The sequence below is a fragment of the Prunus persica genome, chromosome G4 (assembly GCF_000346465.2).
Source record: "Prunus persica cultivar Lovell chromosome G4, Prunus_persica_NCBIv2, whole genome shotgun sequence".
NCBI lineage: Eukaryota > Viridiplantae > Streptophyta > Magnoliopsida > Rosales > Rosaceae > Prunus > Prunus persica.
Window position 1 is genome coordinate 3,528,713 of NC_034012.1, and position 12,550 is coordinate 3,541,262.

Consider the following 12,550-nt stretch of genomic DNA (forward strand, 5'->3'; position numbering starts at 1 on the left):
ATATAGACATGTGTCAATTTTTGGAAAGGGTGGTGAGGGTACACCTATGGTTAAGGTGGTGAGCAAAAATACACCCACTAAAGAAAGCAGCAACTCTAGGAAATAATAATAAATAAATAATTGTCCTCCTTTAGGTGGCATGGATTATGACAAATCTTATTGCTAATTACGCAAAGTAGAACTTTAAGGGAGATTCTCCAATAAGTATTTTATGTTATGGATGGATTACATACTTCTAATCTTAGTTATTGGATTGCATTCATTAAACATATGGATAGTCTCATAGATGCAATCCAACAATTGAGATTAGAAGTATGTAACTAATTCTTAACTTAAATACTTATTGGAGAATATCTCATAAGTAATACACACGTGTGATCTTTTTTAGTAGAAATCAGTAAAAAAAAAAGATGCATCTCTACACATTTTGTTTGTATAAACTCGGTTGGGGGTGTTTTTGTTCTTTTTTGTTTAAAAATAGATGCTTAGTTCGAAGCAAAAAAAAAAACACACCGTAAGATTATACAAAGTATAGTACAAAACTGTCGATCTTTAACTCAAACGTGAATATCAGTAAACAAAAGCGTCATCAAGCAGCTTCTCACTCTGGACGCAATGATGCTGCAATCGGAGAGAGCTTTGTATAAATGACAATGCAAGAACAAAAACAAACAATGATATTTAAACTTACGGAGGTCACGCTGCTGATGGCAGATCAAGCAAGGGCCTCAAGAAGTCGAAAATGAGTGTTTGAAGAATCTGCCATGATTAAAAGGAAGTTAATAAAAAACTACCAAAGAACAAAAATGGCAGATAAGCAAACACAAAATCAAGTTGAAGTTGCCCACACACCAGTCATTAGGGAAGAATTGGCTTCAGAGCAATTGATGCAAGTAAAAAACTGGTTGCTAATTGCTCATCCACACAGTGTTGCTTTAAACTGGTCTAAAACAGCGTTTGCGAGGTGCTGTGGAAGTCTTCCGGGTATTTGGTACGTATTCAAATTGGCTAAAGTCAACAGCAACAGTTGACCTGCAATAAATAAAGATCAAGTCATTCATGGTGATAATGTAGCAGTAGGAGAAGGCAATATAAGCTTTGAAAATCTTACCTATTGGTACCAGTGTTTTGGACATCTTTCAGAGGAGCACGAAGACCACTTGCTCGAGAACCAGACGACGAATATCTAAACGATGATATTACTGAAACAAATTTTTCCATCGACTTCTCTGCTATGTCAGAATACCGGCCTAAATGGGAAATGTTGGATCCAAATTTCCCTTCTTCAGTTTTTGTGCCTGTAAATGTTTCGTTTAGGCTAGATGCACAATTACCTAAATGGAAGTAACAAAAACATAATATCAATATCCTTAATCAATGATATAGGTCAGTTTCATTGACCTCTTAATTTAAACTGATGAGGCAACAAATATTAGCTCATATGAACAAATTCATAGGTCAATAAAAAACTGATTTATCAAAATAACCTAAATGAAAGAAACAATACAAAACAAAAATCAATATCCTTGATCAATGAACACATTCATAGGTCAATAAAATAAAATAGATTTATCAAAATAGAAAGCTCAGTTTTTCTAAGTTTTGACTAGCACTTACCATCATCGGGAAGGCATGCACTGATACACAATTGCTTGGGTTTCACATTTTCCTGAAGTAGTTAAGACAACGATTTTATAAGAAAAACAATCAAAAACACAAACACTTTGAGCATAAAATCAAAAGAGAGAAAAACACATACCACTTCAACGCTGTCACCTGGAGGGGTCTTCCTTTTCATAACTTTGCCATTGAAATAGCTATTTTCGAAATGAGCACTCTCTGGAACAGCATTCTTGTCCATATCAATAGCAATACCATCCTCTAGCAAGCGTTTCTCTTGTTTATCTTCCTGGTCATTTTCATTGATTGACTTGTCCTTAAAATAAGAACTTCTCACAATGACCTTTCTGTTTTCCGTTCTTGTCTTACTGCCCTCAACTGTGTCTGGGGCATTCTTGCATTCACGCTCCTTATGCAGTGTTAGACAAGGTTTATGAATTGAATGTCTGGGTTGTTGCAACAATGTATTTTCTGGACTTCTTCTCATGCCTACCATGTCTTTCAATGTCAGGAACATAAAATTCAAGTGAGTTGTAAGTACTAGTGGTGAGTGGAAAATTATAACTGGACCCATGAAGTAATCTAGGGGAAACTATATCCTTACCGTGAGTTTGAGCTGCTTCTAATACATCACGGACATCAGTGTCAAAGCCATCTTCTACCTAGTCAAGACAAGGATAATTTATTACATCACAGAACTGGGTAAAGGCAGCTGATTAATAAGTGGTGTTTGATTGAAAATTATCATATTCACCCATTTAAGAAACTCACTGAATCACTGGGAAGCACATTGCCCATGTTTTCAGAGTTAAGGGATGACTCTGAGCAGCTTGCTTTACAAGAAGGATCATCCAAGGAGACATTTTCATCAGGACTGAGAGAAGAATCATCAAATGCACTTGGAGATTCAGGTGACATCCGCGGGGCTCTGAATTTTCTCTTTGCTTCAAGAGAGGCAAAGCCTGTTGGTTGTTAAAGAAAAATTACAGAACTCGAACCCAAACACAATAACAGCTACAAAAAACGCAACACTACAACCATATGTAAGAAACTGTTGGTGCTTTCTAGAACTGCATTCTAATTATCTTAGCTATTCTACTATATCTATCTAACTATTGCTTTTGAATTTATACAAACCCATCATAAACACCTTAAACATACATATATGAGCAGTACATAGTGCAAAGGACAACAGAAAGTTTGCCTAATATGCTGCAAAAAAAAGGAAAAAAGAAAAGAAACACAAAAAGAAAAAGTTGCAAGAAAATACTTAGAAATAAGGGTTTCAAAGGATACAAAAGTATTTAGTCAGGAGATTATTCTGCACAGGCAAATCTAGCTTTTTCTTTATCCTTCCAAGATTGACATTTTTAGGGTGAGAAATTCTGCCAGCAGTAATGTTCTCTTCCTGTTGATGCAAAGAATAAAAAAATAGGTTTAATCACAAACACTCTTTCTGATAAAAATAGAACAAAATAGATTTGCAAAAAACTCAATTGAAAGAAGAGTTCTATGCAAAACTTATTCGATTTGACTTCATCATGTTGTATCGTACTAAACATTACAGATCAGAATAACCAAAAACATATGCCTCAAATCTTATGCAAAGAAGAAAACTCAATCAGGGAAAAGAAACCTTTTAGAAATTGCATAGACGATACCTGGAATGGCATTTTGGTAAATGGATCAATATCACCTTCTGCTATACCTTTAGCTATATGTTGTGGTATCGATGTATCTCAGATTAAGGTATATAATGTTAAGCATTGAAATTAATTGAATGGAAGTAATGACTCAGTCCAAAAAAAAAGGTAATGAAATGATTAACTTAAATGAAAAATACAAAGGATATGGTCCTAAGAAGTCCAAATCATCCCCAACATCATCAGATATATCAGACAAAGATACAATATCTTGAGAAGCAACATCATAAACGCGTTGATGCTGGAAGGTCAATATTGCTTTCTTGAATGATTCTTCATAAAGGGAAGGAACTGATACAGTGCTGTACTTTAGGTGCTTAATTACCTGAATTGGACAGCCACCGGTCACTTTATAACAGAGTTATTCAAAATGTTCAAACCAAAAAAGTAAATTAAAATAGAAGGATAATTTCTAAGCAATCAAATAATGTCATTCCAAAAATGTATACAGTTACTAGCGTGCATGAATGATAAACTTCACCTTGTCATAACTTGTGAACTTTTTAATGAGTGCATGAGCCCTTTTCAGGCCCATTCCAGGTAATGACGGCAAATAGTCACAACCACTCAGAATACACATCTCCAGAAGCATCTGTTTTGTGAATCCTGCAAAACTCAAGTCCTTGTTCCGATGCAGCATGGAATACTGAAACTCAACTCCTTGCCCAAATTTGTCCATTTTAAAGATAATCTGGAATAAAGAAAGGATTTATAGTATCACCCAAATAGTAAGTTTCTAATGGTAAAGAAAAAAAGGTGGTCTGTGCTATACAGATAACTCACTCTGGGACATCCAAATGGTATAAGATCTGAGTCCTCAGTGATAACGGCTTCTACCTGCTTGCTGACAGCCAAGAAAGTCATTTGAGCATCTGCCTCATAAGGAGCCACAACATAACATACATTCTCCTGCTTTAACACCTTCAAGGAGCAACATTGTCAACAAAAGAGGCGATTAAATTCAATATCGCAAAGAAGAAAAACAAACCTTTTTGAATATCTGATACTTTAAAGAGCTAGTGTTTCCTTATTTGAAAAACTAATCTTTTATAACCCAAAATTGCCTGTTTTTTACCTGGATTAGCTCATGTGCAATTGAAGGTGAAATGTCAACAGCTTTTTGGTAGCACTCATAAGCAGCAGCTGAGTTTCCATTAGACTCATGCTCAATGGCACGTGCAAGATTTTCCTTTCGCACCCTGCATTAGAAGAATACAAAGCAGTTCCTAGTTGAGTTATCCATGAATCACACTAACCACTAAAAGGTGAACACCAGTCCCTTATGTGTTGGATCTATTAAACTGATAATGATACAAGAGAAGGATCAGTAGCTCCACCTCATATTGCAGAGACAAACCAATCACACGTTAAAGATAGGAAGCTTTCCAAATGTAGTAGAAATGACATAGACAGGGAAATTTTTTGCTGAAACGGTTGAGCTGAGAGATGTAATGCCATACACAGGGGCAAAGAAAGGATGACTATTAAGAAGTTGAGTTGAACATATCAGCCCATATAATCCCTTGGCTACATATACACAAACCTATGCACTAATTGTTTATCTCTAAGCATGCACAAACACGAGAATTTAAAAGTTTCTCTAGGATTTAGACAACGTCCTAAATAATTGATCAAGATATAAAGCTAAAAGTAGATATCTGAAACTAGTGAAAAAATAAATGGCATAAAGGATTCATACAACCTACTCCAAAGTAGCTGAAGTGACTATGATCACTTAAGTAAAGACCAAATAAGATATGGATTACTTCATATTGATCCCTTGGCTTCATTAATTTGTTGAATAATTTGACTTCATATTGATCACTTAACTTAAGAGACCAAATAAGATATGGATTACAAGTGGAATTAAAATAAAATGAGATACCAGCGTACCTTCCACGCTTGTTCTCTTGTTCAAGCTTCATTGGTAAAAGACCACCATCAAATACAAGAACGGGTTTAACACCATAATGCCGCAGCAGGTTTACTCTATGCATGCAATAGTCAATGTGCCTAAAATGGGAATGAAATGCACAGGAATCACATATAACAAATAGTACTACAATCTACTCGTGACTACATAATCAATTGCACTAAACTTAAAGACGCTTTGTCATAATAAATTATTGCATCTTTGAATCCTAATTTTGTAATTTTACTTTGGAATCATAAAAACACAGAACATAAAGAAATGCAAGTAGCTTCTTGTCAGTGAACATCGTACGAGGGAAATATCTTTAATTCTTGGTGGAATATACTGTTCAATACGTAGTGGTTTAACAAGGTTAGTGCTTTTCTTTTGTCAAACTGACCTTTCCTTAGAAGCTAGCTGGAAAATGCGGGTTCTCCCCACATCTAAGTACATTTTCAGTTTACCACAAAAAAAAATTACTGAAAAGTATGACAGTGGGTTTCTAAAAATAACTATAATGCACATAATTTGAAAGCAAAAAAGAAAAATGGTTCATCTTTACAAACCCATTTTGAGGTCACTGGCAAATTCTGGTTCTTTTAAGTTTAATTCCTCAAATTGGTGAAATATAAATAAAAATCATTTTTTTAGAACCAGTGAAAACTCAACTAGAAGACCCATCATGATTCATGGAAAATGCATCAGGATGATTGAACCAAGACAACTCAACATCAAATTTGCATCAAAATGGTCAAAGCAATAAGGACCCATCATCCCATTTCCATAAAATTATCGAAATTTTCAGCTACTCTATGTCACAGATGATCAACAAACAAAAACCCATCATCCCAATTCGACTAATTCCGTTATAAAAAAAAAAGAGACCTGGAGGTGGGTACTCCTTTGCATAGCTCTTTGCTGCAGGACAAGGCACCTTTGTGAAGCCAAGAATAGGTATCAACCGCCACGCAAGAGCCCTCTAAGTCCTTGATGTGGATGGGCACCATTATCGATTTCAATAGCGGCAATAGCCCTTGTATGCCCATCTTCTTCCTCCTCAAAGCGCTGGAATCGGTATGAGGCGATGAGCTCTGTTCAAATAGGCTTCATCTGAGGGGGGTTATTGGGAAAACCAAAGGGTAATGAAGGGAGAGTGACCCCAAAAGGAAAAGGAAAATGGCGGGAAATATATTGGTGAATATTTGGTTCCGGGTAATTGTGCTTTGTTTGGCGGGGAGGAGTTTTGTGTTTTTTGTACGAGGCAAAAATAAGTTATTTTAACTATTTTTAAGGGCATAGTGTTCAAAATTTTATTTTTAAAAAACTGAATAAATTATTAATAAACGGGATATTCTATGAACATCATTTACCAAAGAGAAATGTAATTTATCGAACCCTATTAAGGTTTCTTTCCCTCCAATATAACCGGAAAAAAAAAATTGTAATTGATATTCGATACACTAAACCCAAAAAGTTGCTATGAAAATTAACAAACCCAATGGGGGCGGCAGGAATTGTAGCCCAAAAGGCCAAGAAATAACAATGGCCCAAATAAGAGAAGTTCTTGTGTCCATCTTACAAGTTAAGCATCGCTTTAGCCAAAAATAGTACAAATTAATGAAGAATCCCTGTTATAATATCTATATATAGTGGCCAATGGAGTCTAGGGTTTCAGATTCAAACCCTCATGGTATTTTTGTTGAATTGTATGTATACGTGAAATTCCCCGCCTCTATAGTTTAGATTATCACTAATTCTAAAAATAATATACCTGAAATGCTGTATTTCTTACTTGGTGTCCATGTCGTGTCTCTGACTAATTATGCATGTCATATGATATCTTTCTGTTGATACGTTTTAACGAAAACAACAACAGGCAAGGAAAGATAAACAAACTAATTGAAATTAGATGAAAAAAGAAAGAAAGTAGAAGAAGAAGAAGCCGTGTTCAATTACAACAATGAGTCCAGTTGGCCCTGTCGTGACAGCTATAATAAACTTCATGTTGAGAGGTCCATTTTGTTTCCATATACATAAGTTTCAGGTGTGAGCACTTATATTCCAATATACTTGATCAAAACCCATGGACTCGTCAATTTTTGCCCACCAAAACATTCTGCATATTCCAATATTCATCGGATATCTAATTTAAAATATTTATTATATATAACACGTGATTATAACCACGTATATGCATAAGTGACCAAAAAAAAAAACATTCATGATTTCAATGGCCCCAAAATCTGTAAAAATCTGAACCAATTGATGATTGATAGTGAGGGATGAGCCCACTTGAAGTTTATGTTTATCTAAGAGCCACAAAGCCGTATGCGGTATGACGTCTCCTAGCTAGCTATTATCTCCTTCTGCCTATCAGTTTTCAAGTTGTGAAAGTTGTATCAGAAGAATGGCAGTGAAAAATCAATGGTTGGAAATTCATGTTCGGATTATTAGATTAACGTAATCCCAATTTCTAATCTTTACCCTATTTGGAAATCCATCTTGGCTTTTATCAGAAATTTACAAGTTTAACATAATTGGATGATCATTAGATTAACATAATCCCAAATAGTTGGTAGTAAATAATGACTGGTGCCAGTTTTCTGGTAACAAGTATATAATTAATAAAACGCCTCCCCCTTTGGACCATTAATGTACAAAGCTACAAGATTGAGAGAGAGAGAGAGAGAGAGAGAGAGAGAGAGAGAGCTTCTGTTTGGTGTTGCGTAGCAGCCAGTGAAGTTGTACATACATTTTCTAATCTCTGGTTTTGATCATTCATAGATCGATGTTGTCAACTGGGTTGTCTTCTGTTTATTTAGGTTTCAGTACTGCAGCCGGCATTGCTGGTACCCTTCTTCATTTTGACACCATATCTGCTCCAATATGCTTCTTTCATTGTATATATTTGCTTATAACTTCTTTCAATATATGATTGAGGTATAGTTTTCTGTGTGTTTTTTGTTTCAGGAAGCAAAACCATGAATTATATTGAATGACTTTATATAATACTGTTGTGGGTCAAGAACTTTACCTTGATTGAAGGCTTTTGAATTGTTAATTTAAGATGAAAATTCATATGTTGTTTAAGATGCATGTATAGGAATCAGCTTGGATAGCAAGTTTATGGTTTTGCTTAGCATTTTCTAAATTTAGTTAAGGAAAAGGAAATCTTCATCAAATATGTTTTTATGAGTTCCAAGAAACATTCTAACACCCATCTCTGTCAACTGCAGGGAATATCTTTGCCTTCGTGTTGTTTGTGTCACCACTGTAAGTTGCTCAAAAAGTTTATAAGAAAAAAATGGAAATTTATGAAATTATGCACTTCCCCACTGATTATATATGAATCTTTTTTTGTTTTCCAGGCCAACATTCAAGAGAATCATTAGAAACAAGTCAACAGAACAATTCTCTGGATTGCCTTACATATATGCCTTTTTGAATTGCTTGATATGTCTTTGGTATGGCATGCCTGTAGTGAAGACTGGTATTATATTGGTGGCTACAGTCAATTCATTTGGGGCTGTTTTCCAGTTAGTCTACTTGAGCATTTTCATTACGTACGCTGAAAGAGCAACTAAGGTTATCATCTATCCCCAATAGACCTGCACTTCTATTGAAATCCCTTTTACAATAATGCATGACTGTCTGCTGTTCCTTAAAATGTTCATTGCAGCTTAGGATGTTGGGATTATTAGGGGCAGTTGCTGTTGTATTTGCGTTCGTTGTCTTTGTGAGCTTAGGAGTTTTAGAGTATGATGACAGGCAAACGTTCGTTGGATATTTGAGTGTCGCTTCACTTATTTCAATGTTTGCTTCGCCGCTGTTTATCATAGTAAGTTCGTGTGGAATAACTCTCACTCAGATTGCTTTTAGACAGTGCAATTTCTTGTCACTGATGTTGTTTCTCATATACCCTTTTGCAGAAACTGGTTATCAAAACAAGGAGTGTCGAATTCATGCCATTTAATCTCTCTTTTGCAACTTTCTTGATGAGTCTCTCTTTCTCTGCCTATGGAATATTCAAGGAAGACCCCTTCCTTTATGTAAGTCTTCTGTTTTCTGCAGCAAGATCTTAACATGCCAATCCAAATTCCATCAGCTATTATATCACTCTAAGCAGAAAACCACATCACGCTTTTATTACTTATTGACTTGTGTTTATCTGTCCTCAAATGATATTTTGGATGCAGATCCCAAATGGTATTGGAACAATTTTAGGCCTTGTCCAGTTGGCTCTCTACTCCTACTATAGTAAGATATCTGGAGAAGACTCAAGAGAACCATTGATAGTTTCATATGTGTGAAACTTACCAGCCTAATACTCAATACAGTAAAAGTCAAGTGCCAAGTATTTCTTTCAGCTGTATAGACTAGAGGAAAATATGGCAATGGTATTTACGCAGTGGCCGGAAAGGGGCATTCATTTTGTCCATATCATGGCATATGAAACAGTTAATTAGAAAAGGGCCATTTCCAACAATCGTTGTTGGCCATAAAGCGTTATAGCGAAAGAGCAGTATCAGATTTTGTTAAAGTTTTACCAAAAGGAAACTGATAAGTTGATGCAGAACCTTGTGCTGTTTAAAGGGGTTTACAGTTTGCTTGGTTGGTACTTGTTATACAGTGCTGCAGATGGTTCCCATTCTAGAATTGCACCAAATGTGGATCCACTTTCATCTTGTAAGGTTTGGATGACTAGCTTATATTCAAAGGCCTGCCACCATTTTGGAGCAAGAGCATTTTCTCCATCTATGTTTTCTTGCCTATCAAGATCAAGCAAGTAGATTGCTTGTATGAAGCACAAAAAGCTAGTTATTCAATGTCCCAACGAATTCTTTCAATATTCTTGTATATTTCTCACAGGCCTTGAGTTTTTATAGGGTAAAATTCCTATTTGACTATTATTTTCTTCTTTTGTGTGGCACATGTTGACTTGAAATTTGGGAGACACGACCAGTGATATAAGCAAATTTGCTAAACCTTTGTTTTCTTTATACTTCTGTAATCAACGCCATGGGAGACACGACCAGTGACACTGATCTTGTAGCTATTGTGGTAACAATCACACCATGTTATTTAGGAAATTAAAAAGGCTTAAAAGTTGTTTATCTATGGACAATTAAAAAGTGAACAAAGAGCTGAATTGGGTTCATGTCTTGCATTGGGTGTGTCAACCTTCCATGATCATCCTGATAATATTAGGTATTTTATTAGTGAAAATTTACTTGGAGTATGTAAGCCTCGAGCCATTGTTTAGTTTCTCTGTTGGGTGTTAGTCCCCTTTCTTCACCCCAAAAAAAAAGAAAATAAACATAGAAAATAGATTTGTAACTCAAGTGCATAATAATAGCATTTACTCTTGCACTGCACCTGATATTCTTGTATATAACAATTATTTGTAATTATTTTTTAAGTTTTAAAAATGATGTAATATTTTTATTCTTTTTATTGGGAATATGAGTCAGTTTAGAGGTGATACGGATTGAGAGCCATACAAAAGCCCAACTTTGAAATTAGGCCAGGAGGCCCAAAACCCAATCTACCTTGAAAATAAGAAATCCTGAGACTAATAAAAAGCCCATCCCATCAAGTATAAAACCGGGCGCTTACCACTTTGCTACCCTCTAGGGTTCTTACTACGATTGTTGTGTTCCTGCTCAGTTTTGTATCCGCGCCGCTTCCTTCACCATGGTATCTCTATCTTCCCTCTTCCCTCTTATCTCTCACAGACACAGGTGTAATCGGGTGCTCTTAATGTTTGATTAGGATCTGTTTGTTTTAAGTGGTGTATGTGAGAAAATCAAACATAAATTTGGATTTTGTTTGTGGTTTTTCTTTTCATTGTGTGTTTTTGTTTCGTTTAGCTTAAACTTCAGTGTTCTGTGTTGTTTTTATGGGTTGAAGTTGGTATTGACGATAGCTTAGGGTTATATAGTGCAACTTGACATCTGAAAATGAACTGATCTTATTGGGATGTGCAACTGTTAAACTTGCTAAGTTCTTGTCACACAAAACAATTATTTTGTTATTCACAAAGATTTGTTATTGATTTGGTTCTTACGCTGCTCACTGTGAATAGGGTTCTTATCAGATGGCATAATCTCATTCTGTTTGTAATTAGTTTTTTATTCTGCTTGCTATAACTGGGTTTTCTCTAAATTGCTTAGTCCATATTTTATTTGGATTTTCTGTTTGAAGTATTTGAACATGGATCATAACTCATGGTGTAATGTTGCAGGTGAACGTTCCAAAGACAAAGAAGACTTACTGCAAGAGCAAGGAGTGCAAGAAGCACACCTTGCACAAGGTTACACAATACAAGACAGGCAAGGCTAGTATTGCTGCTCAGGGGAAGCGTCGTTACGATCGCAAGCAGTCTGGTTATGGTGGTCAGACCAAACCAGTCTTCCACAAGAAGGTATAAGCCAAATTCTCGGTTCCAACAGCTTATTTTATCACTTATTCGCTTCGGTCAGATTTATTTTGTCTTGTGTCTTGTTATTAGTTTTTAAATTTGGTGCATGTTTAACCTCGATGTCTCTAAACAGGCAAAGACCACTAAGAAGATTGTCCTGAGGCTCCAATGCCAGGGTTGCAAACATGTGTCCCAGCACCCAATCAAGGTTAGTGTTGTGGTGTAAATTGTTGCTTTTGGTTTCTACCCAAGATTTTTCATAACGATAAAGTAATCCGATCTCTTGTTTTTCTGCAGAGGTGCAAGCACTTTGAAATTGGTGGAGACAAGAAGGGGAAGGGAACATCTCTGTTTTAAATGCATTATTTTGCTTGTACTTTTGTGCTGCACTTCTATTTTGTTGGAGCTTTTAAGCAAGTATGGAAGATTTGTTCAAGTTTTTGTTAGTTTATGTCAAACGTCAAAGTGTTTGTGACACTTTTTCTGTTATCAGTTGAAGATTGAGATTAGAGTTCCAATACAGCGTTCACCGTTGTCGCTAATTTATATGTTTCAATTTGCATCTTCAGCACTAGATGTTTTGTTTCAGTTTAATTTGCTAATATCAGTTGGGGTTGTCTGATTGTGATTATGGGGTTGGCATTGAATCAGCCGAACCTAAACCGTCCATTGCGGTTTGATGGTAAATTACCATCAAAAGTTGTGAACGGTCTGAAAACTGAACCAAATTGTAATGGTTGATTTTGTTTTTAGATTATGACCCAATACTTATTGTAAGGGGTCAGTTGGGGTTGGCATGGAATCAGCCAAACCTAAAGGGTCCATCGCGGTTTGGTTCGATTTTACCATCAAAAGTTGAACGGTCTCAAAACTGAACCAATTGGTTTTTAGATG

The 12,550-nt window shown here is 35.7% G+C and overlaps 3 protein-coding genes across 5 annotated transcripts; 2 read left to right on the forward strand and 1 right to left on the reverse strand.

Moving 5' to 3' along the window:
* On the reverse strand, nucleotides 453–6,396 carry LOC18781427 (exonuclease 1). 3 transcript variants are annotated; one of them, XM_020561315.1, is made up of 16 exons: nucleotides 6,121–6,396; nucleotides 5,217–5,336; nucleotides 4,399–4,522; nucleotides 4,107–4,244; nucleotides 3,805–4,014; nucleotides 3,473–3,648; nucleotides 3,282–3,354; nucleotides 2,917–3,028; nucleotides 2,392–2,582; nucleotides 2,225–2,282; nucleotides 1,760–2,109; nucleotides 1,618–1,669; nucleotides 1,112–1,334; nucleotides 853–1,032; nucleotides 692–759; nucleotides 453–621 (listed from the first exon to the last, which is right to left on the reverse strand). In XM_020561315.1, exons 1-14 carry the CDS (start codon nucleotides 6,279–6,281, stop codon nucleotides 936–938), a joined length of 2,085 nt encoding a protein of 694 aa, XP_020416904.1. In that variant the 5' UTR covers nucleotides 6,282–6,396; the 3' UTR covers nucleotides 453–621; nucleotides 692–759; nucleotides 853–935. The 3 variants fall into 3 exon arrangements, with proteins under 3 accessions (XP_020416904.1, XP_020416905.1, XP_020416903.1); XM_020561316.1 differs by having other exon boundaries at nucleotides 1,112–1,298; nucleotides 1,760–2,118; XM_020561314.1 differs by having other exon boundaries at nucleotides 1,760–2,118.
* On the forward strand, nucleotides 7,879–10,153 carry LOC18780140 (bidirectional sugar transporter SWEET2a). Its single transcript, XM_007211884.2, has 6 exons — nucleotides 7,879–8,084; nucleotides 8,472–8,508; nucleotides 8,604–8,820; nucleotides 8,915–9,073; nucleotides 9,165–9,284; nucleotides 9,432–10,153. The coding sequence occupies exons 1-6, from the start codon at nucleotides 8,024–8,026 to the stop codon at nucleotides 9,543–9,545; spliced, it is 708 nt and encodes a 235-aa protein (XP_007211946.1). The 5' UTR covers nucleotides 7,879–8,023; the 3' UTR covers nucleotides 9,546–10,153.
* Nucleotides 10,826–12,224, forward strand: LOC18778723 (60S ribosomal protein L44). Its single transcript, XM_020563112.1, has 4 exons — nucleotides 10,826–10,932; nucleotides 11,480–11,659; nucleotides 11,790–11,864; nucleotides 11,954–12,224. The coding sequence occupies exons 1-4, from the start codon at nucleotides 10,930–10,932 to the stop codon at nucleotides 12,011–12,013; spliced, it is 318 nt and encodes a 105-aa protein (XP_020418701.1). The 5' UTR covers nucleotides 10,826–10,929; the 3' UTR covers nucleotides 12,014–12,224.